The sequence below is a fragment of the Podospora pseudoanserina genome, chromosome 6 (assembly GCF_035222485.1).
Source record: "Podospora pseudoanserina strain CBS 124.78 chromosome 6, whole genome shotgun sequence".
Lineage (NCBI taxonomy): Eukaryota > Fungi > Ascomycota > Sordariomycetes > Sordariales > Podosporaceae > Podospora > Podospora pseudoanserina.
Window position 1 is genome coordinate 3,740,208 of NC_085925.1, and position 26,441 is coordinate 3,766,648.

Consider the following 26,441-nt stretch of genomic DNA (forward strand, 5'->3'; position numbering starts at 1 on the left):
TGCTCTGCCTGCACGTGTTTTTTTTTAGCTTTTAGGTTTCGGTTTGTGCCTTGTCGGTTGCGAAACAAATCCGCCGGCACACGGGGCCCCACCCGTAGGGCTGATCAGCCCCCAACACACTGTCATCGTCAACATGTTCATTTTGTTCTAGAACTCACAGGGGAAAGCTTTGGTAAGCGTGGTAAAGAGTACAGAAGTAAGGAATAACCTACCTGCATGTCATTACACGCAGCTGTGGGAGGTTATCAGATCATGTCGTGAAACTTGGACCAATAATTCCCGTCTCCGTCCTCACCACCAAAAGTATTCCTTCCTCGTCACTACATACCCACGACGTTCGGACAATAGCGATTAGCGCGCTTACCCCAACCAATCCAACCCTTCTATTCGTAACCCTTCACCTAGGTAACTACCATTCCAAGCAGTCCTTGCAACTCCTACCGCAACCTCCAGTTCTCCATAGAACTTCCCCCCCTTCACTAGCGCGCGCAGTAAGGCAGATTTCCGCTAGAGTCACGCTTCTTGGCTCTGTATACAACAATCCTTCTGCTCCCAAATTCCCCCATTCCGGTTATTTTCCACCCAATCACCTCCCCCATGACCGGTGGATCTGTTGGCGGCCAGGCACGGCCAGGCTGCGGCACAGGGAAACCTTAACCCTTTCAGCGGAGTGGGTTCAGGTGGGGGGGGCAACTGCTGGCTTGGCGTGAAACAACATACACCATACGCCCTACATGGTTGGAAAACTAGAGAAGCCACACGGCATGGCTTGCAAAATGTTTCCCTTTTTGAACCGAGAAAGGGTTGTCCCGACTGCCGAGTAGGTACCCGCGGCATTGTCAGTGGTGCCGCTGTCTCGGGTCTCAGCTCGAAGTTGGGGGTTTTGTGGTGTGGAGGGAGGAGCTAAACCTCGACGTCAAGGTCGAGCTTAAGCAACAGTAAGGTAGCTGATCTCAAACTAATGGGTCTCATAACGCAATCAGCCGACATATTGTTTAATCCTCTCTACAACGGTGTCATGGCAGAATTTTGTCGTCAAAGTCTGCCATATTCCACAGTGACGCGGCAGTAGGATTTTAGCTGTAAACCACCCCATCCTACAATACCACCTTGGCACTGGAAGGATTTACATGGGATTTATCACCCTACAGGAACCGAGCCCGGCATCTAGATCACATCACAGACGTTGTCCAGCAATGCCCAGTAACTGAAGTTGAAATCGCGCGATTCAATTGGTAAAAGTCGTGTAAAAAGAAGCGAAGCTGTAAAAGTAGGTATAGGAAAATCCCCCGTCATGCACCCATCCTCCCGTCGTACCCAGCAGATCCTCCTAACTGTTCTCCATGCAAATGCCCTTGGGGGCTGCCCGATTGAATCCAGCCAACCGGGCGTATCTAGTAGATGCCAATGCCTCTCCCCGACTGCTCGAGAACCGCCCGTCTATGATCTAATGTGTCATGCAAGTCGCTATGCTGATGCTGTAAATGAAATGGTTCGAAACGAGTGTGTATGGGAGTTGACCTCCTCAATGTTGAATAACCCGGATAATACGTTTATTTCTAGCATGATGTTAGCAAAAACCCGACTGGCAAATGTTGCCATAGCAGCACTCACCCCGCCAGACGATGAACCACCGGAAGAGTTTGAAGAAGACCCCCCTGACGAACTGCCAGAGCTGGAACCGCCTCCATATGGGGTGAAGACGACATCAGGCCTGACGATGCTGAGGGCCGATCCGTGCTTGAGGATGTCGTCCCACTTGGTGCTTGAGCTGTCGGATCCAGACATTTTGCTGAGTTGAAAGATGTTTTGACTGGGAAGAGGCGAGGTTGGCGAGGTGTGTAGTCGATGACTAGTAAGCTGAGTGAAGGCGGGCGTTGGCTTGAGGTGAGAGAGCTTGTTGATGTTCTTGTGATCGCTGGTGCTTGCTGTTGATGATGTTAGCTGTTGAGATGACGGTGGAGGGTCCATGGCTTTATATCGAACTTGGTCTGTGAGAAGACCACGCAGAGGCGATGTTGAATACAGGTGCCTAATCCTAGATGGATTCGAAAAGTTGATTCACAGTTGACTTTTTCCAGGTGACTCTGAAAGAAAGAAAAAACCTTTCTTCTTTGGTAATCGAGACTGATGTCCCAGGCATTCCGCGATTGGTGAGTATCCTTGATTACCTAACCCATCTCGAGCCTAAGGACTCGAGTCCGAGGTGTCCAATCCTGAGGCTCTCCAAACAATTGCTGTTCTTCTGTCGGTATAAGTCAAAAGGGGGCAATGTATGCACAAGTCCGAGGTGGCCCGCACACCATCGTGCTGTGCTATGCTATTTGCAGCCATGGTCGAAGGCACGGAGATAGCCCGCCTAGTGGCTCAAGTGGTGCTGCTTGCGCCCAGCCCCTCTGAAACCGTCCCAAATACCCCCACATCCCCCAAATGCTGGTCGTGCTGCTGGCAGTAGAGAGACCCTTACGGCAGTGCGCGCCTGTGCGATGAAAGAACAAAATTATCCGAATTGTTGTTTTTTTGGTGTGATATCGCATGTCGTTCGAAGCCTTGCCGGCGTCTGTTGTCAAAAAAAATGTTGTTGGTTCCTTGCCGCTAACCCCGCCAGGCGAGCCCATCCTCCGACTCTCCACACGCCACGCGGCGCCGGGGAGCAGTACCGAACCAGATCACCCATTGATCGACCATACCCCAAATCTTCTTGGCCACCGCTGAATCTGGCTCGCGTGTAAGGCGTATTCCAAATCACTGGGTAGGTAGTCATAGAGCTCTAGGGCTGGTGGTCATAAGCCAATCCACTATCAGATGGCACCGCCTGCCTTTCTCTCCACTGTCCTGGTCGATACGGCATCTGGCTGCCTTCCATCCTGTGTGGCTTGCAACTGTATTTTGTTTCATGGGCACCTACGAGACATACGCTTCTCAAAAATAGGCCCCTCGCAATTGTTTGGGCAATGGGGCACCGGCACTTCACCGGCCTGATGCTCAGAAAGACTGACCTTCTAGCTAGGCAAGCCGTCCATACATGTCGCATGCGGCGTGTAGGGTCTGTACAGGATGGTTAGGAAAATATGATTCAGCTGTCCTCCACCACGCGGGAGAGGTCCTACATACTGACCTCTCGACGGGCCGCAGCTGGGCTCATCCCACGGCGCCACCTTGTCACCCGGGAAATGCTATGGCCAAGCACCAGGTGATAGTTCGATCAGGTTCGGTATGTTGCAATGGAACAATCTTGATCTTTCGTATCCCCTGTTTTTGGTGGTGAAGAAGATAGTGACGGCCACAGATGCCGGCCACCAGCCACATAGATGAGTCAGGTTGCAATATTCCTTCCAGGTTGTACTTCTCCCACAAAGCTAGCTCCTTCCTTCTGACCTTCTAACTCGCTTCGGATGCCACCTAGTGAGTCGTCTTTTGGTGATGCCTAAAGGCCGCAGCGACTTCAGGGATAGCGCGTGTCTGGGCAAACCTCGAATTGTTCGGTAGGGTAAACCCGAAGAGTCCGACTACTGAACAAAGTAGGACTCGCAGCATTCAGTAGACTCCACTATCCTTGATGACCGTGGCATGGGGCATCAGAACCCGAGATATCCTTGAGCAGCCGACAAGTTGACTCGAGCCCAACCACCAGGTCCAGACCATAATAAACCATAATATGCCTTGCTCCTTCTTGTGGTTCCAGGCCGATTTGATGCAAGAAGTGAAGACTGTGTCACCATCCCGCGCCCTTTCTCCCTCGGCGATCCGGAATGCTGGGCGAAGGATGTCGCAGGAATGTACACCGTCCATGCCAGTACATATCAGTACACTATTGGAGGCTCGGTGCGGAAAGGCATAAGCCAGTCAACCTTGATCCGGCGTGGCCATCTCGTCTTAACGGGGTTTCGGTGAGAGGTACTTGCATTCTTCGCCGATTGCCAAATGCGGAACGTCGGTCTCAGTAATTGTGAGGCTCCTTCCCAGCTACCCGAGATACCATCAACGGAAATATTTGCCCATGGGTACTGTCATGTGAAAATTGGAAGCTGAAATCAACCCCATCCACCACTTCGGCTCCGAGCCCTACTCCACCTCTCGGCACGGCGCGGAATCCTGACGTACGGCGTCTGCAACGAGGGTGGCGCTCAGGATCACAACTCAATTACGACGACATCATTCGTCAACTCATTTTGTCTCCCCCCGACCACTGACGCATTGACAAACGTTGTCGCCTTGCTCGCGTCGCTCTTCCCAAACCCAATCACCCTCTTGGCCTTGTTCCAGCCCACCAATACCGCCATCCAGGCCAGTGTTCCCCATCCGCCCCAACCGATCCTGATATCGTCATATGCCTCTCGCACCCTGTCGAGGACGACATCTACCCTCCCGTGCGCGGCGTGGATGTGTCCGAATACGTGAAGCCGAGGTCGGAGTCGGGTGATTTCTTGCAGCAAGTAAGGACAGCCGGCTCGGTGAAAGTCCCTGCGGTCGAGGTAGAATTTTGGGGGCCCATGGGTGACTACGATCAGGTTGTCTTGCGGTGGCAAGGTTGCAAGCTTGGAGTTTTCCCAGAACTCAGGCGAGGGGTGATATTGAAACGCTGACGGGGTGTAGATTGGTGTGTAAGGGCTCCCGTATACCGTGACTCTTCTTTCGATCCCCTTTGTTACACCTTCGGGTTCGTGTGTTGCGGCCCTGGTGGGTAGAGTGATTGTCATCGTCGAGTCTTCAAGGTATGTCACACTTCCCCAATTCAAGTCGGCCTTTGTTCTCGTCGTCTCCCCATAGCGGCGGTCTGGATATCGCTCCAGAAATATTTCATCAAGCAAAACGTCGTGGTTCCCTGCGATCAGTATCTTGTGGGGATGAGACTGGGATGAAAGCCAGTCAAGACCTGCCTGGACCTCGTCAAAGGAGCCACTCTCAGTCAGGTCGCCTGCATGGATGAGGATATCTCCAGGTGGGAGGACAGGTTGGTGGTTGTGCGTATCAGACACACAGACTATCCGTATAGGGCTTTCATTCGGTTGCTCATTGGAGGTGGATAAAGCTGGCAAATTCGAGATATGGAGGTTCAAGAGCTTCGTTGTCAGGTCCAGCTTCCGCCGACAGCGTGTCTTGATGTTGATGGTTGGCTGCTGCATCGAGGCAAAATCCGCTTGCGCGGTTCTGGCAAAATAGGCGGTTGACCAAGGTTGTGTGCTTGGGTCTATATCCAAGCAACTCGAATGTGAAAGTTGGTGCGAAATTTGCGTGATTGAGTTGTTTCGAGGTTTGTTGGTTCAATTGTTCACCTCATACCATTCGATTGTTGGCTGACCAATCAGCATAGCGTTTCGCTGTTCGGGCATTCAGCACAGTGCGGCATCTTTGACCGACCTTCATTGCAAATGTGGCGGGATGGTGTCGATAACTGAGCCTAATTGTGATAAATCTAAAGTAGGACACTTCCAAGATAAGTAGTGGCCTATCTTTGTGAATGCTGCTGGTATGGGTATTCGGTTACCTGCCTGATCTGTTGAAGGTGGTAATGGGCTGCCCATACTGTGTCTGATCATCCAGGAAGCACTCAGCTCAACGTTCTAAGCGCGCGTTGTCAAGCATGACCCATGACATTGGTACTGTTGGTGACAGCTTGTTTGAGAACATATCGGTTGGTTCAAGCGTGTTATTCAACTGGTTCAGAATGGGTCTGATTCGGGGCATATCTTCTGTCGTCAATACTATCGCGGAAGTGTCCAAGATTTGGACCATGGCCCTGTAGTTTATTTTCATGTGGCTGGATCAATGTCTATTTTGAGCTCAGGATGAAATGGTTGGTGATGAAGACCTGGAAGTCAGAATCGTATAAGACAACGGGGGGTCTTGTAGCTTTTACTCACCTCAGATGATGTGGCTTCCCCAACCGAAGGGCATTGTCCGTACCTACATTTGTTTTTTCCTGGCATTATTATCTTCCACGTCGGTCAAGTCCATACCATGGGCTGTGGCGGTAGCAAGCCTGCCAAAAAGAAGGGCTGCCAACCCGGGGGCGGAATCCAGATTGGCGCACCACAAGATGTGACTATTCACATTCCTCGAAACCGACTAGACGCTCATGGCGTTCCAGTTAGGCCTGAGACGAGGGATATCAACGCCAACGTCTTGAAGCAGGCCCTCGAACGCGTCTCCCACTACATTGCGAGTCGGGGACACCACATCAGTGTCATCGCTGTTGGCGGAGCTGTCAACACACTCTACCTTCGCTCGCGACAAATGACCCACGACGTCGATATCTTCGGTTCCGACTTCAGCAACAGCGCCCGCCACCTCGTCGACGAAGCGATGCATGACGCACAAAGAGCTATACCAGGCCTGGGAACAGACTGGCTTAACACTGAAACTCAGATGTGGATGTCTGGTCGACTGCACGCAGAGATCACACAGGCTGCAAGAGCTCAAAACGTGATTGTCTTTCAGGGGAGGGATAGGGGTTTGACGATCTTGGCAGCTCCATGGGCATATGCATTTTCTGCAAAGATCAATCGCATCCTGACGGGAGGCAGCCAGGCACGACCGTATGACCTCCAGGATGCTGTCACGTATATCCATCGGTACATTCAGGCGCATGGCAACAAACCTGTGCCGGTCAGGGTTGCGCTGGGATGGGCAAGACAGTATCATCATGAGATGACTGAGGATGTGTTGCGCAATCAGGTGAACCCAGCATATCGAAGACAGTATGGTGGTAAGAATGCGTTTGCCTGAGGCTTTTCTTGTTACTTTCCATATGCCAATAGAGCTCGAGTACATGTTTATGTGAATGGGGTTCTGGGCTTGATAATTCTGAATTGAATTGATGGTTGGACTTTGCAAAGAACTGCCCTGGCGACTGAATTGTGATAAAAGGAGCTCAGCAGTGAGTGATCAAGGAATGACCCAATGCACGTTGCAGAGGACTGCTGAACTGCGCTCATGACCCTTTCGCCCTCTCAGCCCTAAGGTAGATACATCTCATGCTTGGTAGCTCCAGTGATTACTTGGTTGAAAACCCCTACGGCTTATGCAGCTCGTTGGTTGCAGCATCAAGGGCGCACACCTGGCACGGCGCCTAATTTCCAGGTTCCAGTCTGGGGTACCTTTTCCCCCCACTGTCTGTCACCAACTGCCAAAAACGCAGACCTTCACATGCAACCCAACAACCACCACAGGCATAAAAGCAGGGCCATCGTGATTCACTCTTGCCCACAACCTTCAAAAACCAACACCCGTAACGCTTAAATCGGCCCATTTGCCGGTTTCTGAAACGCTCACCACCGAAACTCGACTTAACACGTATCCCATTCCGCAAACATGGCATCTCCCGATGGCAACAGAGCCAAAAGATTATGGGTCAAAGCTCGGGACACACTACGGAGCATACGCACTTTTCAATTCTCAGCCACCGACCGCTTTGAAGAGGAGGAATATGTTGCTCAAGACTTCGACTTTCCAACTTTTCCACCTCCGCCTCCCCGACAGATCCTGCAATCTCCTTCCACCTACCGCGACCAAATCCGCCAGCGCAAGTTTGCCTGCCCCCGCGGTGTCTTTGAGGACTCGTCCCTCTACGCGCTATACCGACTCTATGAATTCTTCCTCTTAGACGACCAAATAGCCTACCGCAATGAGCTCGAAGCATTTTGGCGAAAGTCGGATCCTTCCTGGACTGTCTCCAAGATCCCAGACCCCAAAGTCGCCGATCCAGGATTTGACTCACCGGGTTTAACAGATCTTGAACGCCATGAACATTATGCCTTTTTGGCAGGGTGTACCTACATGCTGGTCAAGTCGTTCAACGCGCGTGTCAAGTTGGGGCTTAGCCGGCAGATGAGGTCACTCATGACCCCTGACGAGGCGGAAGCAGCTCGAAACGTGCCAATGGAAGAGAGAAGTTGGGAGAGTGTGCCAGAGTGGGCTGAGAATGTCCCGGCGTTGCCCGAGGTGCTGGTTGTTCCTACGCATGATGGAGAAGTGCTCACTGGGCCGGAGGATATGAGAGCTGATGAGAACTTTTTGAAGAAGGGGATTTTGTTGTGGACGCCGCATATTTATTTTACTTGACCATATGATGTATTCTCTGAGGTTCAACGTCAATAGTTGTATGTTATTCCAGGTGCTCAAGGGTGGCTATCCCTTTCACCCTTCATCCTCATTTCGATAACCATGACACGACGCCCATCTCCCAGTTTTCCAACTGATGTCCCCGTGGAAGGAAGGACGTTTTCTGATGCGCGAGGGAGGCTACTGGTCTCGAGGCCTGCAAGAGCATCTCAAGAATAAAACCGGTATCTTTGCTGCCTTGTTGCACGCACCTAACCTGGTTCATATCCACTCTCATCATCGGCGTTGGCCCTGCGACTCTGACTGTCCTTTCTTGACCCACGGCGTTCACGTGGCAGCTTAGGCTGAAGTTCTGGACGTGTAGACTCTACCTCACTGTCGATGCAACTTCCCGTTGCGCCTCTTGATAGGCTCGGTTTGGCTTTGTGATGGCTGACGGGCGTGAAACCGTCTTGTATAACCATATCTCGAGTCCGTAACTCTTCATTTTCAAGTCTCGGTTGTGCATCCACAGGTGAACTTTGAGCATTGGACCGGTGTTGGGCGGGACGATTTCGCTCTGCAAAGTATGAGGGTTAGTAAAGCAATGCCTGCTCATTGTGGGTGGGTGGCTCGAGATTACCCCTGACAGCTTTGGTGAGATCCACATAGGACTTAATTTCCTCCTGTGAGAGAAATCTGTGCACGACGACGAAGCTTTCTATCGTATGAAACTCCTCCAGGCCTAGATCGAGTACTTCAGGATCGACTAGTGAGCGACTGATTTTCGTCCATTTGTTCTGACGAGGATCATTGATCTACTCGCGATCCCACTCAGGAAACAGTTCAGGGAATTGTGCTCTCAGTTTCTTAAGAATTCCTTTCAGTGGCAGTGTCTTCTTGGCCTCATTCTGGCTAATCGTTGTGGCGGGCTCGTTGAATTTTGGTGTGAGCTTCTCTCCTAGTCGACCCCTAGCCTCTCCTTGGCCCTGATTCTCTTGTCATTCTTGTATTGGTGACGCTTCATCATCATTCGATGGATCGGAGTTTCCCTCGCTCCGATCATCACTCTTCTTTTGCGGTCTTTGAAGGTTTATGCCATCTTCGCTATCTTCTGAAGGAGTCGACCATCATCTGGCGAATCCCCATCGCCCCCACCACCAACCTCATCATCTTCGCCAAATTTAGGCAGTGCAAAAAGCGCCACATCACGCTGATGACGCGCTAGATGTCGGAAGTAGTCCTTAGCTGAGCTAAGCTTCTCCTGGCAAAGCTGGCATATGCACCTGACCCCGAGAGCTTTGGGCTTCCCGCATCCATCAATGACCTTGTCCATATCTGATTCACTTAGGAACATCATGTGTAGGTCAACAACATGCGTTTTGAACTCGATTGTAGAGTCAAAGTGATCCCCGCAGCGGGGACAGGTCCATGTCTTCCAATGCTTGTTTAAAACATGCCGCATCCATTCGTTGCGTGTCTGAAAGTCGATTGTGGACATTGCGCAATCAGGAGACAAGCATATGTATGGTCTGAGATCGGCCAGCACATGCTTAGTCCATGTTCGGGTGGTTTGTGGCCGTATTCATCATGTAGCACAATGGGCATTCAAACGAACCATCAGCGGCAGCTTTAGGAATGGGGGGAATTCTCGGCCTATCCCCCGTAAACAACGAGCTACTGTATGTTGTATCTGTCCGTACTGAGACGGCATCATCCTCGTCTAGTACTGCCCGTTGCAATCTTGGCTTCATTTTGTTCTGATCTTTGAGACGATGCGGGATTGATGACGCAACGGTACTTTGTGCAGCTTCGTCGTCCTCGCTTCCCCCCTCAAGACCATAGGCCAGGTTGTGGTGATGAAGCTCTCTGTACTTGATGTACTGCCGCCGCCGAGAGATAGCCTTGCCCAAGCGTTCTGTCAGATGTGTTGGATAACGGAAACATATCGCGGACATGTGCAATATCGCGCTCTTCAAAAAATGCAGCGTCCACCCAGTTCTTCTGTCTGAATTTGTCGTGGGGAGCCGGGTTCTGAATGGTCACAGACAACCGAAACAGTCAGTATATACGGGCTCTGTTTGTTTTACGACGTTCGGAATACCAACATGAGTTGTCCAGACTGAAGAACGGCATCTCAAGCCTTGAAGACTTACTGGAAATGAGTGTCGATTAAAGCCGACTCGCCAACGTCGTTCGCAAGGGAAGGTCTACAAGGTACTGCGCGATGTCTCCGGGAGCATGTACGGAGCTATTCGATCAACAGTCACATGCAAATGCCCTGGGCTTCACGATTTTGGGTTGAAGTTGATGAGCCGCCCCATCACTAATCTCCCACAATTCGACGAAGACGAAGAGGTCCTGGGAAGATTCAAGTTCTCTGTTGCTGTCTCCTCGACATCAACTGGATCTGATACTGGGGGGGTTCACTGGGGCAGCGCCAAAATATGGAATCTCTTGTCACTGTCATTGTTGTCGCCAGCATCTAAAAGTCCCCAACATCCCACTGCAACATCGGCAACCGGTGTCAGATTTTCATCGTTGATGACGGCAGACAACCGTCAAAGTCAATCCCAGTCGGCTGTTCTCGAGAGGATTGATAACCTGTGCCAGAGCATCCGGAAGTCTGGCAAGCAGGCGGCTGGTCAGTGCTGTGGGTGTATTCGTGACCTAGCACTATCAACTGCCAGGGCCTATCAAGTCTATCCGCTTGGGAACCCAAGCCAAGATGGTGACTGGAATCTAGTCCCCTTACGATCAGTTTTGTCAGGTGAAGTCCCAGCAGTCTCCCCTTTTTTTTATGGAGACAAGCTGTGGTTGGCCTGGACCATCGCCTCGAGCGTTTGCCAATTCAGGGGTACAGATTGGTAGGCCAAGTTCACGATCCCACGGCGTTCATATCATGGTTACTAATAACAGACTGGAATAAAGGTATTTTCGCCCACCTACGCATAACGACCTGTATCTAGCACGTCAGAATGGGGTGATACAGTTTAGAGAAGTGTTCGTTGTGAAACCCTTCCCTAATCTAAAGCTGGTTCTTCGGCCACCGCCAAACGCTACCCACCAAACCTTACTGGCTCTCGGAGTACTTCTTATTGAAGTCATCTTTGGCAAGTATTATGGAAAGTCAGGCCAAAAGAGGCAGATCTTCAGAGCATCTTGTCCAGCTATGAAGCTGTAATGCAGGTTCTCTCGACCGTCAACACATTGGGAGGACCAAACTACTACAAGGCGGTCAGGAAGTGTATCAAGTACGAAGACTTTGACAACAGCGGGATGGGAGGCAATGAGGGACAGAAAGATGTCTTCGTTGGAATACTGAATTTGCTGGAGCAAGATCTGGAGATGGCCATGAGTCAGCAGTACCTACCTAGGTACCTTACCTTTGCCGTGCCGGTTATTTTGTCCACGACGTGGGTACTAGGTAGGTAGCCAGTTGATCATGAACGATCCGATTCATCAATTGGATTCCATCCGAACAGGAACAGCCGCACCAGAACAAGCAGCACATCAATCACGATCGACCGCCCGGCAAAATGCGTTTTAGGGTGCCTCTCGGGCCGTCAAGCAAACCGGAAAACCGTGTGTGTGCTGCTTTTCAAGTCCCGTCGTGGATGGTGGTGACCATGCAGGGGTTTGGGGCTCCCGGTTGTGTTTCAACATCCACCTGCAGTGGGATGAAAAGGGGGTCCGTGATGCACACCACTCCCACTTTACACCAGCATAAGATATGATACAGCTTATGATGGTGTGTGGTTGCATTTCGGCTGTGATGGTGAAGGACATGGCGCGCAGAAAAAATGAACAAAAATCGATCGCTCATAACTTGCCCCCCAAAGGTGGACCACTTGCCCCTTTTCCATGTCGTGCCTACTCAAACATTCCTCCGCTGTACCTTACTCAACATTGAAGCATCATAGGCTCTGGAAGCCTTCTTTCTACTGACTGCTGTATATGCCCCATCCGCAATCATGTGTGACAACCCACCGGACAGCGACACACCTTTCTGCGCTCCCGAAAACGGCGCGCAACTCCAAACAGGAAATATCGTTGGAGGTAAGTCCTACCTCACCACCTCCCTTACTAGTGGCTAACCTCACAAAGTAATCTGGTCCCCCCTCTACTTCGCAACCTCACCCACCTCACGCCCGCGCCAAATCCGCATCCAAGCCGACTTCTTCCCCTCCAACACCCCTCTGTCACGCCTAAACTCGACCCTGAGCACCGGCACAGAAGGCTTCACCTCCAACGTCCTCAACCCCGCCCTCGGCACCTTCAACTGGTCAATCCTCGATTCTTATATTGACGACGCCGATGTCCCGTCTTTGATCGCCGTCCTCTCCATCGCAGAACCTTTCACCGACTCAGACGGGAATGGCACAGTCCTCGAAGGCAACGACCGCTTCCCTGGCCCAACCGTGACTCTTGTTCGAGGGCCCACACGACCTACGAGTACTAACTCGGTCAATGGAGGGACGATCAACGCGCCGCCCTCTCCTGCGAGTGAGAATACAGGTCCAAGTCCCATCACCATCGCACTCCCGATCTTGTTTGGTTTCTTGACGGCTATCACGTTGGCGTGCTGCATGATCTACAAACGAAGACATCCATCGTTCAAGGTAGGTGAGATGGTAACAAAGTGGATGGGCAGAAGCGGTCGCGGAGGGTTCGGTGGTTTGAGATCCGCGTCGGGTTACGGGCAGGGACGGAGCCAGCGGCAGCGGATGGGTGGTGGTGGTGGTGGGTTGAGAGGGAAGGACATCAAAGTTGTGACGACGGATATCCAAGGGTTGAGGATGAATGCGGTGAATATGATGGCGGGCCAGAATCAGCAGCAAGGGAGGAATGTGTTCAGGGAAGAGGTGCGACGGCAGGAGAGGCGCGATGGGGATGGTGGTGTGGTGGGTGTGTGACCGGAGGTTGCTATGGTGATGAAGGATGGGAAATGGTTTCTTGAGTTTCAAAGTTATAAGATGCGGAACTGGTGATGATAGTAACAGTAAATACCAGGGCGTATGGTCTAGTGGTCAAGACGTCTTAGTTGCAAAAAGTGTTGTTGCAGTGCTCCTGTTAAATGCTCCAACAGATGTATGGGTTTCAACGATACAAGTATGCTGTTCCATGAGAAGGCCCCAGGTTCGATTCCTAGTATGTCCAGTCTCTTTTTGGCTTTTAGAAGGTATTGTTGTTCCTTCCAATGTGTTTGAATGATGGCTTTCATTTGCTTCTGTCGAAGATTACTTCCTTCCAGATGTATGCCAGTTGCTCACGTCCGTCATTAGCCAGGTGACACAAATGTTCCTTCCTCTACTATAGCGTGTCAGGTGCTAATCTAGACGTTCTTTTGGTCTGTTCCAGACAACTGAGGGGTTCTCCAGTCTTTTTCCAATCTGTCTCGACGACAGCTCAATCTTCACCCGATCCGACACCTTCCTGGGCGGCTTGTCACCCCAGTATCGTTATCATCACCCGCATCTCTTCAGAGCAACGCGATATTCTTGGCGGAAGCCAGACACCAACAGCCACCATGAAACTATCCTCGTGCCTTGCAGCCATTCCGTTTGCGTTTAGCACGGGAGCACTTGCGGCGGTATGTATCACCGGTCCTCTGCCTCACCTTGCCTCCAACTGACCTGGGGTTTCCAGGCCGTGCCACCACCACCCCCAGAGCCTCTACCTTTAGTGCCAGAGCCCATGGCGATACCGGAAGAATCCGTAGAGTCACTCAGAGCCCCCAGCGAAGACGAGACTTTACATCCCCACCTTGCCTAGGAGGCAGCAACCGAGAAACATGACTCCGATCAGCCAACCAGCCCCAACACAGTAGTGCATACTACGTTCACCAGAGTCTCAAAGCCTGCATGTTTCCTCCCTATATCATCATGTTGTCACTAGGCTTTCGTACTGATATTTGGTCACAGATAGCCGACTGTGTTCTGGTTGGAGGCCAGCCCGTTGACCAAACATGGCTTTGGCTTACGTGGACACCGAGCTTCAATCACTCGACAATCATGACAACACTGTCGGTTGTACCTCGGAAGCAATGTGTTCCCATCATGTGCGAACGCTCAACGGGCGGCGCGTACTGGTGCAACGACTCGGACAACACCAAGACAGCGTTGTGGAGAGAGCTGACTGAATACGCTGGTCAGGTGTTTATCCAGTGCATGATTGGCATACGTTCCTCCGGGCAGACACAGTTTGACGACGAATCTCGCATCATCGTCACCGATCCACGCGGGCAAGGGTGCAATTTGAGTTACGACACGACGCTGGAGACGCGGGGCAAATACACGGGAATCTGGCCCGAAGACCTAGAGGACCCTTACAGACGTGCCGCTCAGATTCAGCACACCAAACGACAGCTTTTGCCACTTGTTTATCCTCCAGCGGGACATCTGGCCTCATGAGCAATACCCCGACTGAGGTGTGTTTTTGAGGCAGTGACTTGATACTGATACTAAACTCTTCACTAGATCTCTCAATCCCCGGAGTATGAATGCTCCTCTGTTGTCGGCCGTCTAGCCGACTTTGGAGATGCCAGGGGTGGGGGGGGATGGGGGGGGGTGGAACAACGCCATGCAAGAGTACAAAGATGGGAAGATGTGTACGCTGGGACCCAAAAAGTGCATGGCTGTGGGATGCAATGGTAACACTGTTGGCTTCTTTTAGTGCAACGATTCGATGGAGACTCGTACCAAGCGATGCTTTGAAACAGTTGAAAGAGCATTTTTTGTAATTTTCGCTTGCAGGAGCGGTGGGTTTCGTAAGCAGGCCACGACTGGGGGGACGTATTTTGATGAGGATGAACGCGTGTTTGTGGTTCGTCCTATTGATGGTAGATGCGAGCTCGAGTATGAAAGGACCGAGAGGGCGTTTGATCCTGCGGATGGTTTTGAAGCTGGGTGGTTGGGGAGACGTTGGTTCTGAGTACGCCTAAAGGTAATGTGTATAGCTAGCCGATGAGGAATGTTGAGTAATTCCTAAATAGCATGGTGTATTACCCTTGCGTGCATGCTGATTTGAGCAATGGAAGGTGATTTTAATGGGAAATGATACGCATGTACGGTGGGTGGAAAGCATTGCTTTGATGACAAAGTTTGTGCTAGATACCTTAGACAGCAATGATGCTGGTATTTCCGTGCGCCGATGCTCTTCCTGCCCGTCAACGCCGAATGCTTAGTTTGACCCCAAAAGAGCATTGTAACATGATAGTAGTGATCACATCCAATACCCATCCTTCCAAAGCTCCTTTCTGTAGCCCTCGGTTAACCTCTCATCCTCCCCATAGGCCTCCTGCCACCCAACAAACCCCCTGTCCAAAACATATACTCTCTGCTCCACAGCTGGCTTCTTGTTTTCCCCTTCTCCCTCAGCCTCCGCCTCTTTTTGTGGCTGCTGTTTTTGCTGCTCCTCCAGCTTGGCAAGCCTCTCCTTCTCCCTCAGGTACTTGAGCGCCGCACCGGGACCTCGCTGCTGTGATAACGCGCAGTGGAAGATGACGGTTTCTTTGTCTTGGAGCTTGCGGATGAGGGTCGGGAGGGTGGCGTCGAGGGTCTGGGAGGGAAAGTTGAGGGCGCCGCGGATGTGGCCTCCTATGTAGTCGTCGTCGCGGACGTCGATGATGGCTATGGAGGTGGGGGAGGGGGAGTCGAGGAGGAGGGTGGAAAGGGTTGAAGGGCGGAGGCGGGGGATGGAGGCGATGGATATGGAGGACATTTTGGGGATGGGGTCGGAGCAAGGGTTGTGTTGTGGGGGGGAAGGGGGTGTTGTAAGTTGGGAATAGCTTCGCTTTTTTGGGGGGGGAGACGGTTGTGGATGGAGGGGACCTTGATGGCAGAATTGCTGGGCGGGCGCGGTCTGGAACGTGGAGGGGAAATGTGGGGGTCGGTGCCGGTGGGGTTTGTTTGGCAGGGATGATAGGGCGTTTTGGCAGGCTTGTTTGGCAGCTGGCGGGATTGACAAGGCTGAACATCGACCACCATCACTCTTTTGCAGCTTCAACGGCTTTTTCACTTGGGACATTTTTTGTTTTGTTTTGGATGGGTGATGGAATCCTGGATCTGAAAGACAGGTTTTGGAGATTTCTTTACGTTTTCTTCTCTTGGCGGACAGTGATCATCCCGAGTTTCGACCGGGGAGGCGGCTTGACACGATGAGTTTCAAAGTGAGGCGGCGAGGGGAGGGACTGACTCGAGTGTTGTTTGCGAGATTCTACAACGTGATGACGGGTGCAAAACATGATTACTGACATCTTGACAGATATTTTATCTGATCTTCTGCGGTATCCAGTTCCATGTGGTCAACTTGCTTGACATTTCGGACCATCATCCCGGAGGACCGTTGTGCAGGAAAAGTACACAGTTGGCCGAGTGTTGTCTCCGTCATCCAAAGTTCATGACAGGGAACGACGTACCACCGCCCACTTCCTCAACGCCTCCGAGGTTTCCAAGCCGTTTCCGGTCCACCGCCAGCGGCAAAAAGTAAACATGGAATGCCCAATGATCCCCTATCGCTTTCTTGGTGCTACGCCAGACAGACCTCAACGGTCGACCAGACATCCAAGCAAGTGCTTGTCTTGGTGTATGATGACCGTGTCGAGTGACCCGGTTCTCCGGTATTTTTTTCCTATCCAGCATGGTTCAGCACACTTGAAGTCGTTAGCTCAATATAGGGCATTCCATTCGTGTTCGTCTTGATCTAGTCTGCCCAAGTGCTATTGTTCTGCGAACGAGATGCCATCAATGGCGTCCCGGTCCTTCAGCATCCGGGTCTCAACATGGCACGCCAGAGAAGATGGCCGCCAGATATGTTGTTGGGGTTGTTCGTCTGCTCAATAGCATTCCTCTGCGATGGCGCCGCCACTCGAACATCATCCTCGAACGACGTCGAACAGAACTCGAACGCAATACATGTTTTGCCACAACCTCGACCACAGACCTTGACCCGTAGACGTCAAGATGGTCACGCTCAGGTCAATCACATGTCGAGGACATCAACAACAATAGCACCGACACCAACGAAACCATCACAGTGGATTGTGTCAACCACATCAACAGCCTACTATACAGTCACCGTCACTTCGAGCCCGACTCCCCGAAAGCGCAACTTTGTCGACATCAGTGAGCTTCTTGAGTCAATAGACTCGCTACAAGAAGCACTCGCTTCGGCAACAGCCAGCGCAGTGTCTCTGTCACGAGAATTTGCGGTTTCCATAAACCAACTGGAATCTTCAACCCAGTATCTTGCCGCATCGGCATCGAGTGCGCTGTTGGTTGCGGAAGCATCCGCCTCGAAAGCGCTGGCGGCAGCGGAGGCTTCTGCTGCCAAGGCGCTCTCTGCCGTGGAAGAATCAGCTGCTAGTAGCATCAGCGAGGTGTTAGCAGTGGCCACCTCGACAATCCCAAGGACAAGCAATGATACCTATCGGGTAAGGCTTTGCAGTCCCTTGGATGTTCTTGTAGTAATGCTAACAGTGAGACAGACACAAGTAGACAATGGAGATGAGTCCAGTGTGTCTCCAGCTATTGTCGGCATTGCTGTCGCGGTCTCGGTGGTTGGTTCGTCACTTATATCTCTGCTCGTGTTCTTTTTCTTCACGCGACGTCGCAAAGCTAAGCAACGTGCGCAAGAGGAAGAAAATGAAATGAATGCTGCCCTCGACCGAGCCATTGTTTCCTACATTGTCAAGGAGCTACCAAGCCCTCAGGGATCGACAGGTCAACAAACCGGTCAACGACAATTTTGGATTGAAGGCAAGGAGGAAGGCGATGCAGGAAACTCTTTCGCGCCAAGTCCACCCGGACCTACTGAGCCGACCCCAACAGGTCCCTCAGACTTGCACCATGTGGAAGAGCTCCCACCGACACCACCCTCACCTCAATCGGGCATGATACCAATACAAGCAATGCCCTCGCCCAAGCCATCGACACAGCCCCCATCCTCACGGTCATCTTTAGACAGGGTGCCTCGGGGCATGTCACGTTCTAGATCCCACAGGTCGCCAAGGATGGCGAAACCACCACCAGCTCACATGCGGTCTCATTCTCAAACGACCCCTTCTCCGAGTGTGATGTCGGGTTACTTTGGTCATCAACCTTCCGCCTCCGACGCATCTGGTGGGTCAACCTGGTATCAGCCCAGCATGACGCCCTCGTCGATTGCTATCAGCAGGGCGCTCAGCCGGCGGACGGCGTCTTCTCACTTTATGGACAGCGCCGAGAAGATCTATGGTGATATTCTCACAAGTCCGTTGGAAAAGGATCCGCTGGAAGCGCCATATCAGCCGGTCCCTGAGCCGCCGGTAAATACACTTCCCAAATCCTCGTCAGAGGTGAAACGGGAGGATGTAGGGTGGCCTTTGCCGGCGAAGGAGGCATGGTTATGATCTTAAGGGGGGAAATGTGCTTGTTCAGGCCTGGGAGTTTGGGAGTTCTGGGCAGAATGGGTGGTCTCCCTGTCTTCCGAAGCAACGTGATAGCATCAATGTACATTATTTTGCAGCGCTATATACCACAATATCTGAAGTTATTCTCACCCATCAATAATGCAGTCGCTGTTGTGCATATGACCAGTGAATTGCGATATGGTTTATGATCAGTTGGACAGAGCTTACTCCTCGTGGTGATGGTGGTGCCGTGTGCCCCTTTTTCCGAGAAGAAGCCACAGAATATTAGCTTTGGCTGGGGCTTATCTCCGGAATAAACTGTCCGCTGGGTGGAGTGTTGAGAGGCTCTCATTGGCCCTCGGTTGGTGGGGTAAGAACGAACAACTACCGTTTTCCAACGGAGTCAAACGGAAGGCTTGAAAGACAAGATGAAAATTTGACATATCAGAGCCTAGGAATGTATGACTGCAATACTCCCAAAGCATGGAACAATGGATTGAGGCATTGATAAGGTAGCGTAGTGTCAAGAGAAAACAAGGCGTCCCTGCATGTTCCAGCGTCTTCTCGATAAACGTCCAAGCTCCACGTGAAGCTAGGTATCCGTAGGTTGCCAAGTTTCCAGTCAGCTGGGAGCTTCCGGTGATGACGACAATCTGGTGACAGTCTGTGTGCAGTCATTTTTAACCTTCTCTCCAGCCTGAAACTACGCGCGCTCTTTTCCTTTTTTTTTTCTTTTTTTTTTTTTTGCTTCATTGTCTATGTAAATTATTGATACCCGAATCCAAACACAGCTCTCAAACCCAGTAGCAACTAACTGGTCCTCGAGCTTCCAACGCAGTTTCCCGCAGCCCATCAAAGCAACGTCAGACCCCTGCAGCTGAGCGAAGAACGTCAGTGACGCACGTCCCACTGAAACTGCCGAGCACTCACAAAGCATCCCATCGGAAAGCACCACCTTTTTTCGACGACGTACGAAACAACTCCACCAGCCACCTCTTCCAGCTCCCAGCTCGCAGCTCGACAACACCAAACGCCGCCAGCTTCAACCAAGTGCGCAACCTTCCAGCTCACTCCGACGAAAAATCCTTTACCTTTATCCCTAGACCGTCACGATGGCTCCCCCGCCGCCGGCCGACATGCCTCTTCCCCAGAGGCTGCAAAAACTGGCCTCGACCTTGCAGTGTACGTGTGCATTTTCTCCCGTTGCTGTCGCCTTTTCGGTATCACCACTACTGCCGGACTGCTGCACGTCGTTGCAAGTTCTCTGCTAACATGTCAATGTGTCGTAGTTGCTTGGTTCGCTGGGTATGTTGAGCTGCCTTTATCCGATACCGATGCCGATGCTGCCACGCTATGAAATCCAAACATGGAGCTCGGAGCTGGACACCGCAGAGTGAGAAAATGAAGCTAACCCTGGACCACAGTCACGCTGTTCTTATCCTCTGCATCACCAGATATGCCTTCTCATGGATACGATTTAACTACTACGGCGGCATGGCCTCGTTCTGCTATCGGTCTGCCTTCGTTGCCGCGGCTAGCACATACGGCATCGTGGTGTACAAGACATGGCGGGCTCGCCAAAAGACGGGTGCCAAGCAGCCCGGCGGTGCCTTGGGTTATCTCTCTGATGAGAACGTGCAATACCTCTGTATGTCTGGTTTCGGAAGGGTGACAAGGTTCTGCTTGCTAACAAAAGTCCTAGTGATGGCCCTCGTCTGGCTCTTTATGCCCCAGTACCCTCTTGCGCTCCTCCCGTACGGCATCTACTCGATCTTCCACGTCGCCACATACACCCGTGCCAACGTTATCCCAACCATTGCTCCTCCCCAGAAGCTGGTTCCAGGTGCTGCCGCTTCCCCCAACGGCAAGCCCCAGTATGCGCCCCACCCCATGGCTGATGCCATCGGCAGCTTCGTCAAGAAGTACTACGATTCCTCTATGTCGGTTGTTGCCAGCCTCGAGATTGGTCTTTGGGCTCGTATCCTCCTGTCTGCCCTCTTCTTCCAGCGCCGTTCGTGGATCCTGATCGCTGTCTACACCGCTTTCCTTCGCGCGCGCTACGCTCAGAGCAGCCATGTCAAGAACTCGTTTGCCCAGCTTGAGGCGCGCGTTGACAACCTGATTGGCGCTCAGGGTACTCCCCCTGTGGCTCGCCAGGCTTGGGATACTGTCAAGGGTGTCGCGAGGCAGTTTCACGGCGCGACTGACGTCAACAAGTATGTCAACGGCGCTGCGGCTCCTAAGAAGTCATCTTGAATAGATCAACATTAAGCTAGAGAGCTAAGCCGCACGACATGACAATGGAACAACTACGGCGGCGAGTCATACTCCTTGCGAGAGGGGAAATAGGGAGCGTGATCTGCGGACAGAGTGGAGGATGAGAAGCACGGTGAAGCATATGCATTTGCCAGGATGCGGGAGAGTAGGACAGAGGAAGCAAAGAAGAGCTGGATATGTGGCTGTAGGCTGATAATTGCTTGGAGGGGTAGTGGTGTTCGCGCTTTTACGTCTCATAGGTTATGGACTCCCTTTCTTTCTTCTTGGTATTGCGGTTTTGTTTCTGGTGAGGAGTTTGGCTGGGGGAAATACGCATGAGACAGGATGGTCAGGATGAGGTTTTAGGTGTTGATTTCTTCTTGTACCTCTTGTGTCACGAGTTCGTTTTTGTCTTTAGGGGGCAAGAGTGTGATAGCGGGAATGGCATCCTATGACCGATGAGCGTGATTGCTTTGATGTGAAGTGGTGTGGAGGGAGCTGATGCCAAGACATGGTCCCTTTGAACTTTGAACCCCACTTGGTACACCAACCATGACGTCGCTGCGCGCTGGTGGGCGCTGGCAGGCAGCACCGACAAATCAATTGAGTTGAGCTGTAACATCACACGACAACGCTGGATTTGTATTCGCGACCCTTTTCTCTGTTCTATCATCTTTGTATATTTCCACCATTTTGGCACTTCTCCTGATGCTGGCATTATAACACCGCCCAAAATCAACCAACCTCCCGCCACGACAATGACCTCCCTCCTCCGGCAGCTCGTCGCCGGGCCCCGCGTCAAACACCAAGACACGGGGCTGGACCTGTGCTATGTGACCAAGAAGATAATCGCGACGTTTGTTTGCCTTCCTCCTTCTCTTCCAACGCCAACCCTTTGACCGTGTTCTAATGTAGGATGTGTGCGAAATCAGATCAGGACCGAGCCAGACGTACCCCCAGCTAGCCTACCGCAACCCCCTCGACCGATTAGTTTCCTTTCTTGACGCCCGCCACGGGGAGGAGTGGATGATTTGGGAGTTTAGGGCCGAGGGGACTGGGTACCCAGACGAGGCGGTCTACGGACGGGTGAAGCATTACCCTTGGCCGGATCATCACCCCCCGCCGTTTTGTGTGGTGCCTGTGGTGATAGGGGGGATGAGGATCTGGTTGAATCCTGCTACGGAAGGGGAGGATTTGGAGGAAGTTATAAAGAAGAGGGTGGTGGTTGTGCACTGCAAGGCTGGCAAGGGGAGGTCAGGGACGATGGCGTGTAGTTATCTTATTGCGGAGGAGGGTTGGACGGTGGAGGATGCGCTGAGACGGTTTACGGACCGGAGGATGAGGGTTGGGTTTGGGGAGGGGGTGAGTATTCCTAGCCAGTTGAGGTGGGTTGGGTATGTGGATCGGTGGGCGAATAGAGGGGGGAAGGTGTATAGGGATGGGCCGGTGGAGATACTGGAGGTGCATGTTTGGGGGTTGAGGAACGGGGTCAAGGTCGAGGTGGAGGGGTACGTGGAGGAGGGGAAGAAGATTCGGTGTTTTCATACTTTTACGAAGGAGGAGAGGGTGGTGGTTGAGGGGGGTGCGCCGGGGGGTGGGGGGTTGAAGGATTTTATGTGGGATATGTATGGGGGGGTGAAGCAGGAGGAGGGGGCGGAGGAGGGAGTCAAGACGGGGGTGGTGGGGGATGGTGATGGGAGGAGTTTGTCGAGGAGTTCGTCCAAGAGGTTGAAGGAGGGGCTGAAGAAGAAGTTATCTGTCAGGAAAAAGGACACATCAGCGGCATCTTCGACGACTAGTCTTGACAAGTTGGCGACGGGCGCGGCGCAGAAGCAGAAGAGCAAGACGATTGCTCTCCAGCCTGAGGGGGCTGCTGCAAAGGCGGATGGTGACCAGACCTCACTTCCGGCCAAGACAGAGTCACGGTCACAGTCAACAACCAGTCTACAGAATGCAGGCACCTTCTCGTTTGCTGATCCGTCAGAACCGGGCGGGCAAGCAGTCATATTTAAGCCTGCAAAACCGATCCGGATACCAAACAGCGACGTCAACATCTCGGTCGAGCGAAGAAACAAGGCACCGGGGAGCATTGGGTTAACCATGGTCACGGCTGTCGCCCATGTCTGGTTCAACACATTCTTCGAGGGCAACGGTCCCGAGCAAGGCGGTAAACCGGACGATAGCGGAGTCTTCACGATTGACTGGGACAAGATGGACGGCATCAAGGGCTCAAGTCAGCGCGGAACAAGAGCTTGCGACAGGATTTCTGTTGTTTGGAGGACTGCGGCCGTCAGCGATATTGGAGAGGGTGGTGAAGCGCCAGGAGTAGTTATTCATGAGCCTGGAGAGGGCAGCCCTGTGCCGGAAATGAAGGCAGCGGACTGGAAGGGTGACGGAACGGAGAACCCGACTGCTCAAAAGACACTTGGGTTGCGGGTGGAGGATCCCGAGAGTGCGAGTGTTAGTAAGGCTAGCAGTGTCAAGAGCCAGGAGTATGCGATTGCACCTTCCAATGACAGTAGTGAGATGGCTAAAGTGGAAGAGGAGGATGAAGACTTGAAGGGGGTCAAGGTTAGCGGTCCCGCCGGGGAGGAGGTGCTGGATGGGGTTGCGGGTGGAGATGGTGAGCCACCGAAGAAGGAGAAGGCTGATGAGACGGCCAAGAGGGGGGTTCATCATTGAGTGAGAGTAAGCGTTGTTTACGGGTCATGCTGCGTATGTCGATATAAGCAAGGCGTTTGGTATGGTTAAACAGTGGTAAGGAATACAGAACATTGGGTTGTGTAGGCACCTTGATAACACAGCCGAGGGTACCAGGGGTATTCCAAGGTTGCTTTCCGCCCCTCAACAGGGGAGTTGAAACTTGAGATGGTCAAAGAACTCTCGGAGGCCGTGACGGATAACCGGTGAACGTTCAGTTGGAAAATGAAATTGGTACTCTTTGCTTTGGCTCGTGGTTCAAGTCCCTGTGTAAGTTCATGTGGGTTCTCCCAGAACGCCGTGTAACAGAAGGTTTCCAGCCGTCGAACAAAGTTTGCACCATGATGGCCGGTGATTCATCAACGTAGAGTCAGTGTTTGGTGGGAATTTGCATGATGATGAGTTGAGGGCTTCGTAGATCAAGTGTCCGTTTATATGCGATAATATCCCCCTGGAGCGTTGGTGATTCACTTGCTTGATGATTCACCTGCTTGATATGACAGAACAGTTGATGAAAACAGTAGGGTTCACGTGCGGCAAAAGGAGCCGGCTATCGATAAGACAGGATGCTCGGCTTAGTGGAGTACGGATGGCAAGGTACCTGGGGAAGCTCGGGCTGGACCCATCTCCACTGTATCCATTGTTTCTTTCAACTTTTTCTCTTCGACCGCCATGGGCCCTTTACCCATTCCGACACCCGCAGCAGAGCTTATAGACTATTCACTGGCTTCCTGACGGCACACTTTCGCTTTTCCTTTTCCCATCACCACCAACCTCTCCGTCGTTCAGGTACGTAAGAGCAACCCCGGTCACCGTTGCCCTCTTGGCACCTGTACATTCTCGCAGCACACTTCGCCCCGCAGCCGATGTTCCCCGCTAACAGCGCAACCTGCAGACCAAAAAAAAAAACTTGACGATTTGTTCGGGTCTTGTCTGACGCAGACAGGCCCCTCTTGATTCTTCTTCATCATGTCGGCAGAAATGGCGAACGAGATAAAGCTGATCAGTGGCCGCAGCCACCCCGAGCTGAGCGACAAGATTGCGAAGCGGTACGAACTCCCCCCCGGACAGCGAGACAGACAGACGAGAGAGAGAACGAGAACGAGAACACGGACGGAATAGTAGAGCGCGCTTTTGCTGATTCACTTACACAGACTCGGCATTGAGGTGGCGAGGACCATCTCCCTCAACTACTCCAACCAGGAAACCTCCTTCACCGTCGGCGAGTCGGTCCGCGACGAGGATGTCTTCATTGTGCAGTCCACCGCTACCGGCGACGTGAACGAGGGCTTGATGGAGCTGTTGATCATGATCTCGGCCTGCAGAACTGCTAGGTGGGCAACGACATGACCATCACCGAGTGAACTGCACGTTTGCTGACCTTGTGGCTTTGTGCGCAGTGCGAGGAGGATAACAGCTGTTATGTAAGAGCTTTCAAACAGATCGCGCCAATTCCCACCATGACGGATACGGGCGCTGACTGACCATTGCAGTCCCAACTTTCCCTATGCTCGTCAGGACAAGAAGGACAAGTCCAGAGCTCCCATCAGCGCCAGATTGGTCGCCAACATGCTCCAGACAGCTGGCGCGAACCGTAAGAGAGCCGCGCTCAATCTCGCGGCGCAATGCTGACAGACACAGACATCGTGACGGTCGACCTCCACGCTTCTCAGATCCAGGGCTTCTTCAGTGTCCCAGTCGACAACCTCTACGCCGAGCCCTCTTTCCTCCGCTACATCAGGGAAAACTTCAACCCAGAAGACTGCGTCATTGTGTCACCCGATGCAGGCGGTGCCAAGCGCGCTACCTCGATTGCCGATCACCTCAACACCGCGTTCGCTCTCATCCACAAGGAGCGCCCCAGGCCAAACGTTGTCGGTCGCATGGTCCTTGTCGGCAACGTTGAGGACAAGGTTGCCATTCTCGTTGACGACATGGCTGATACCTGCGGCACTCTGGTCAAGGCTGCCGCGGTGCTCAAGGAGAACGGCGCCAAGTCGGTGCTGGCCCTTGTTACCCACGGTATTCTGTCTGGCAATGCCATTGAGACCTTGAACGGAAGCGTCCTCACCGCCCTGGTGGTCACCAACACTGTGCCACTCGGCGACAAGGTGCAGAGGTGCCCCAAGCTTCGTGTTATCGACATCAGCCCGACCGTTGCCGAGGCCATCCGTCGTACTCACAATGGTAACTGCCATACCTCTTCGCTCCCTGTGCTCTGTACTGACCTGTGTAGGCGAATCCGTATCGTATCTTTTCACTCACGCCCCCGTCTAAATATGCGGGTTGGCGGATAATTCATCATGCATTGGTAGGAGTTTAAACACTGGTAAAAGACATGAAAATGACGAGAGGTGAGGTGTGAGCGCTGCGTTCTTGATCCGGGCGGTTGACTGCCACGTCTGTTTGTTCTCATCTGAGAACTCGTGTCTGTGGCAGGCAGTGGGCAAGTGAAAGTCCAGCCATCCCGAATACCATTCCAGGGGTATTGCTTTGGCGTTTGGGGAATTTTCGTACCGGGTATAATAGAGACGATATGATTCTCTAAGAAACAAATATATCATGATTTTTTGCTGATCTCAGTTTTTTCCCCTTTTGTGAGAATACCGCAAGGTCGGTCTGAATAGTGGGTGTCCCAAGTATCACTCTATCGATGAGGTTTGAACATGCAGTCGGTATTTCTGAGAATAATAGGGGGTCTGTTTGTTTTTAAAATGGGGTCCGCCTCCGCGATTTGAATGTTGTCGGGGTTCACGGGGAATGAATGAGGGGACTAATGGGTGTCTTGTTTTAGGCGGTTGTTTGAAGAAAGGGGTCTGTCTGGTTCTAACTTCGGCGATGTTGGATAATAGAGTTGCAAATCAACTATAAGTTGTTGAATAGAAATACCGGTCTACAAAACGACAACACAATGCCCCGGAAGCCTCCGTCCTACCGGGAACGCTGATGATCATCGTGGCCTTGGATACTACATTCAAACGGCCAGCCCCCTCTTAACAAATCCATGTCGCTGTTCGGTTCCTTTGCTACCACGAAATCTACACTCCCCACC

At 52.3% G+C, this 26,441-nt stretch overlaps 11 protein-coding genes and 1 non-coding gene across 12 annotated transcripts; 9 read left to right on the forward strand and 3 right to left on the reverse strand.

The window, feature by feature from the left end:
- Window positions 1-1,208: 1,208 nt before the first annotated feature.
- QC764_0099910 (uncharacterized protein) lies at window positions 1,209-1,971 on the reverse strand (the record flags this gene model as incomplete). Its single annotated transcript, XM_062941071.1, has 2 exons — window positions 1,209-1,559; window positions 1,615-1,971. 2 exons carry the CDS (start codon window positions 1,969-1,971, stop codon window positions 1,554-1,556), a joined length of 363 nt encoding a protein of 120 aa, XP_062798189.1. The 3' UTR covers window positions 1,209-1,553.
- A 2,162-nt stretch (window positions 1,972-4,133) lies between these two features.
- Window positions 4,134-5,126, reverse strand: QC764_609670 (uncharacterized protein; the record flags this gene model as incomplete). The annotated part of the gene is made up of 1 exon (XM_062949441.1): window positions 4,134-5,126. The coding sequence occupies one exon, from the start codon at window positions 5,124-5,126 to the stop codon at window positions 4,134-4,136; it is 993 nt and encodes a 330-aa protein (XP_062798190.1).
- Window positions 5,127-5,961: 835 nt separating this feature from the next.
- On the forward strand, window positions 5,962-6,729 carry QC764_609680 (uncharacterized protein; the record flags this gene model as incomplete). Its single annotated transcript, XM_062949442.1, has 1 exon — window positions 5,962-6,729. One exon carries the CDS (start codon window positions 5,962-5,964, stop codon window positions 6,727-6,729), a length of 768 nt encoding a protein of 255 aa, XP_062798191.1.
- Window positions 6,730-7,314: 585 nt separating this feature from the next.
- QC764_609685 (uncharacterized protein) lies at window positions 7,315-8,064 on the forward strand (the record flags this gene model as incomplete). Its single annotated transcript, XM_062949443.1, has 1 exon — window positions 7,315-8,064. The coding sequence occupies one exon, from the start codon at window positions 7,315-7,317 to the stop codon at window positions 8,062-8,064; it is 750 nt and encodes a 249-aa protein (XP_062798192.1).
- Window positions 8,065-10,284: 2,220 nt separating this feature from the next.
- QC764_609691 (uncharacterized protein) lies at window positions 10,285-11,227 on the forward strand (the record flags this gene model as incomplete). The annotated part of the gene is made up of 2 exons (XM_062949444.1): window positions 10,285-10,910; window positions 10,975-11,227. 2 exons carry the CDS (start codon window positions 10,285-10,287, stop codon window positions 11,225-11,227), a joined length of 879 nt encoding a protein of 292 aa, XP_062798193.1.
- A 698-nt stretch (window positions 11,228-11,925) lies between these two features.
- Window positions 11,926-13,112, forward strand: QC764_609695 (uncharacterized protein). The gene is made up of 2 exons (XM_062949445.1): window positions 11,926-12,102; window positions 12,151-13,112. Exons 1-2 carry the CDS (start codon window positions 12,018-12,020, stop codon window positions 12,957-12,959), a joined length of 894 nt encoding a protein of 297 aa, XP_062798194.1. The 5' UTR covers window positions 11,926-12,017; the 3' UTR covers window positions 12,960-13,112.
- QC764_0099970 lies at window positions 13,056-13,203 on the forward strand. Its single transcript has one exon. It is a non-coding gene; the product is annotated as a tRNA-Ala (tRNA).
- Window positions 13,204-15,267: 2,064 nt separating this feature from the next.
- ibp1 (Cdc25 phosphatase Ibp1) lies at window positions 15,268-15,765 on the reverse strand (the record flags this gene model as incomplete). The annotated part of the gene is made up of 1 exon (XM_062949446.1): window positions 15,268-15,765. One exon carries the CDS (start codon window positions 15,763-15,765, stop codon window positions 15,268-15,270), a length of 498 nt encoding a protein of 165 aa, XP_062798195.1.
- Window positions 15,766-15,932: 167 nt separating this feature from the next.
- Window positions 15,933-18,581, forward strand: QC764_609710 (uncharacterized protein). Its single transcript, XM_062949447.1, has 2 exons — window positions 15,933-17,476; window positions 17,531-18,581. The coding sequence occupies exons 1-2, from the start codon at window positions 16,826-16,828 to the stop codon at window positions 18,431-18,433; spliced, it is 1,554 nt and encodes a 517-aa protein (XP_062798196.1). The 5' UTR covers window positions 15,933-16,825; the 3' UTR covers window positions 18,434-18,581.
- A 349-nt stretch (window positions 18,582-18,930) lies between these two features.
- POM33 (Transmembrane nucleoporin) lies at window positions 18,931-20,689 on the forward strand (the record flags this gene model as incomplete). Its single annotated transcript, XM_062949448.1, has 4 exons — window positions 18,931-19,615; window positions 19,723-19,738; window positions 19,858-20,081; window positions 20,136-20,689. Exons 1-4 carry the CDS (start codon window positions 19,546-19,548, stop codon window positions 20,687-20,689), a joined length of 864 nt encoding a protein of 287 aa, XP_062798197.1. The 5' UTR covers window positions 18,931-19,545.
- Window positions 20,690-21,447: 758 nt separating this feature from the next.
- Window positions 21,448-23,371, forward strand: TEP1 (Telomerase protein component 1; the record flags this gene model as incomplete). Its single annotated transcript, XM_062949449.1, has 2 exons — window positions 21,448-21,545; window positions 21,622-23,371. 2 exons carry the CDS (start codon window positions 21,448-21,450, stop codon window positions 23,369-23,371), a joined length of 1,848 nt encoding a protein of 615 aa, XP_062798198.1.
- A 515-nt stretch (window positions 23,372-23,886) lies between these two features.
- On the forward strand, window positions 23,887-25,971 carry PRS4 (ribose phosphate diphosphokinase subunit prs4). The gene is made up of 7 exons (XM_062949450.1): window positions 23,887-24,178; window positions 24,285-24,438; window positions 24,544-24,723; window positions 24,790-24,813; window positions 24,883-24,983; window positions 25,031-25,576; window positions 25,626-25,971. The coding sequence occupies exons 2-7, from the start codon at window positions 24,359-24,361 to the stop codon at window positions 25,664-25,666; spliced, it is 972 nt and encodes a 323-aa protein (XP_062798199.1). The 5' UTR covers window positions 23,887-24,178; window positions 24,285-24,358; the 3' UTR covers window positions 25,667-25,971.
- The last annotated feature ends 470 nt before the right edge of the window (window positions 25,972-26,441 follow it).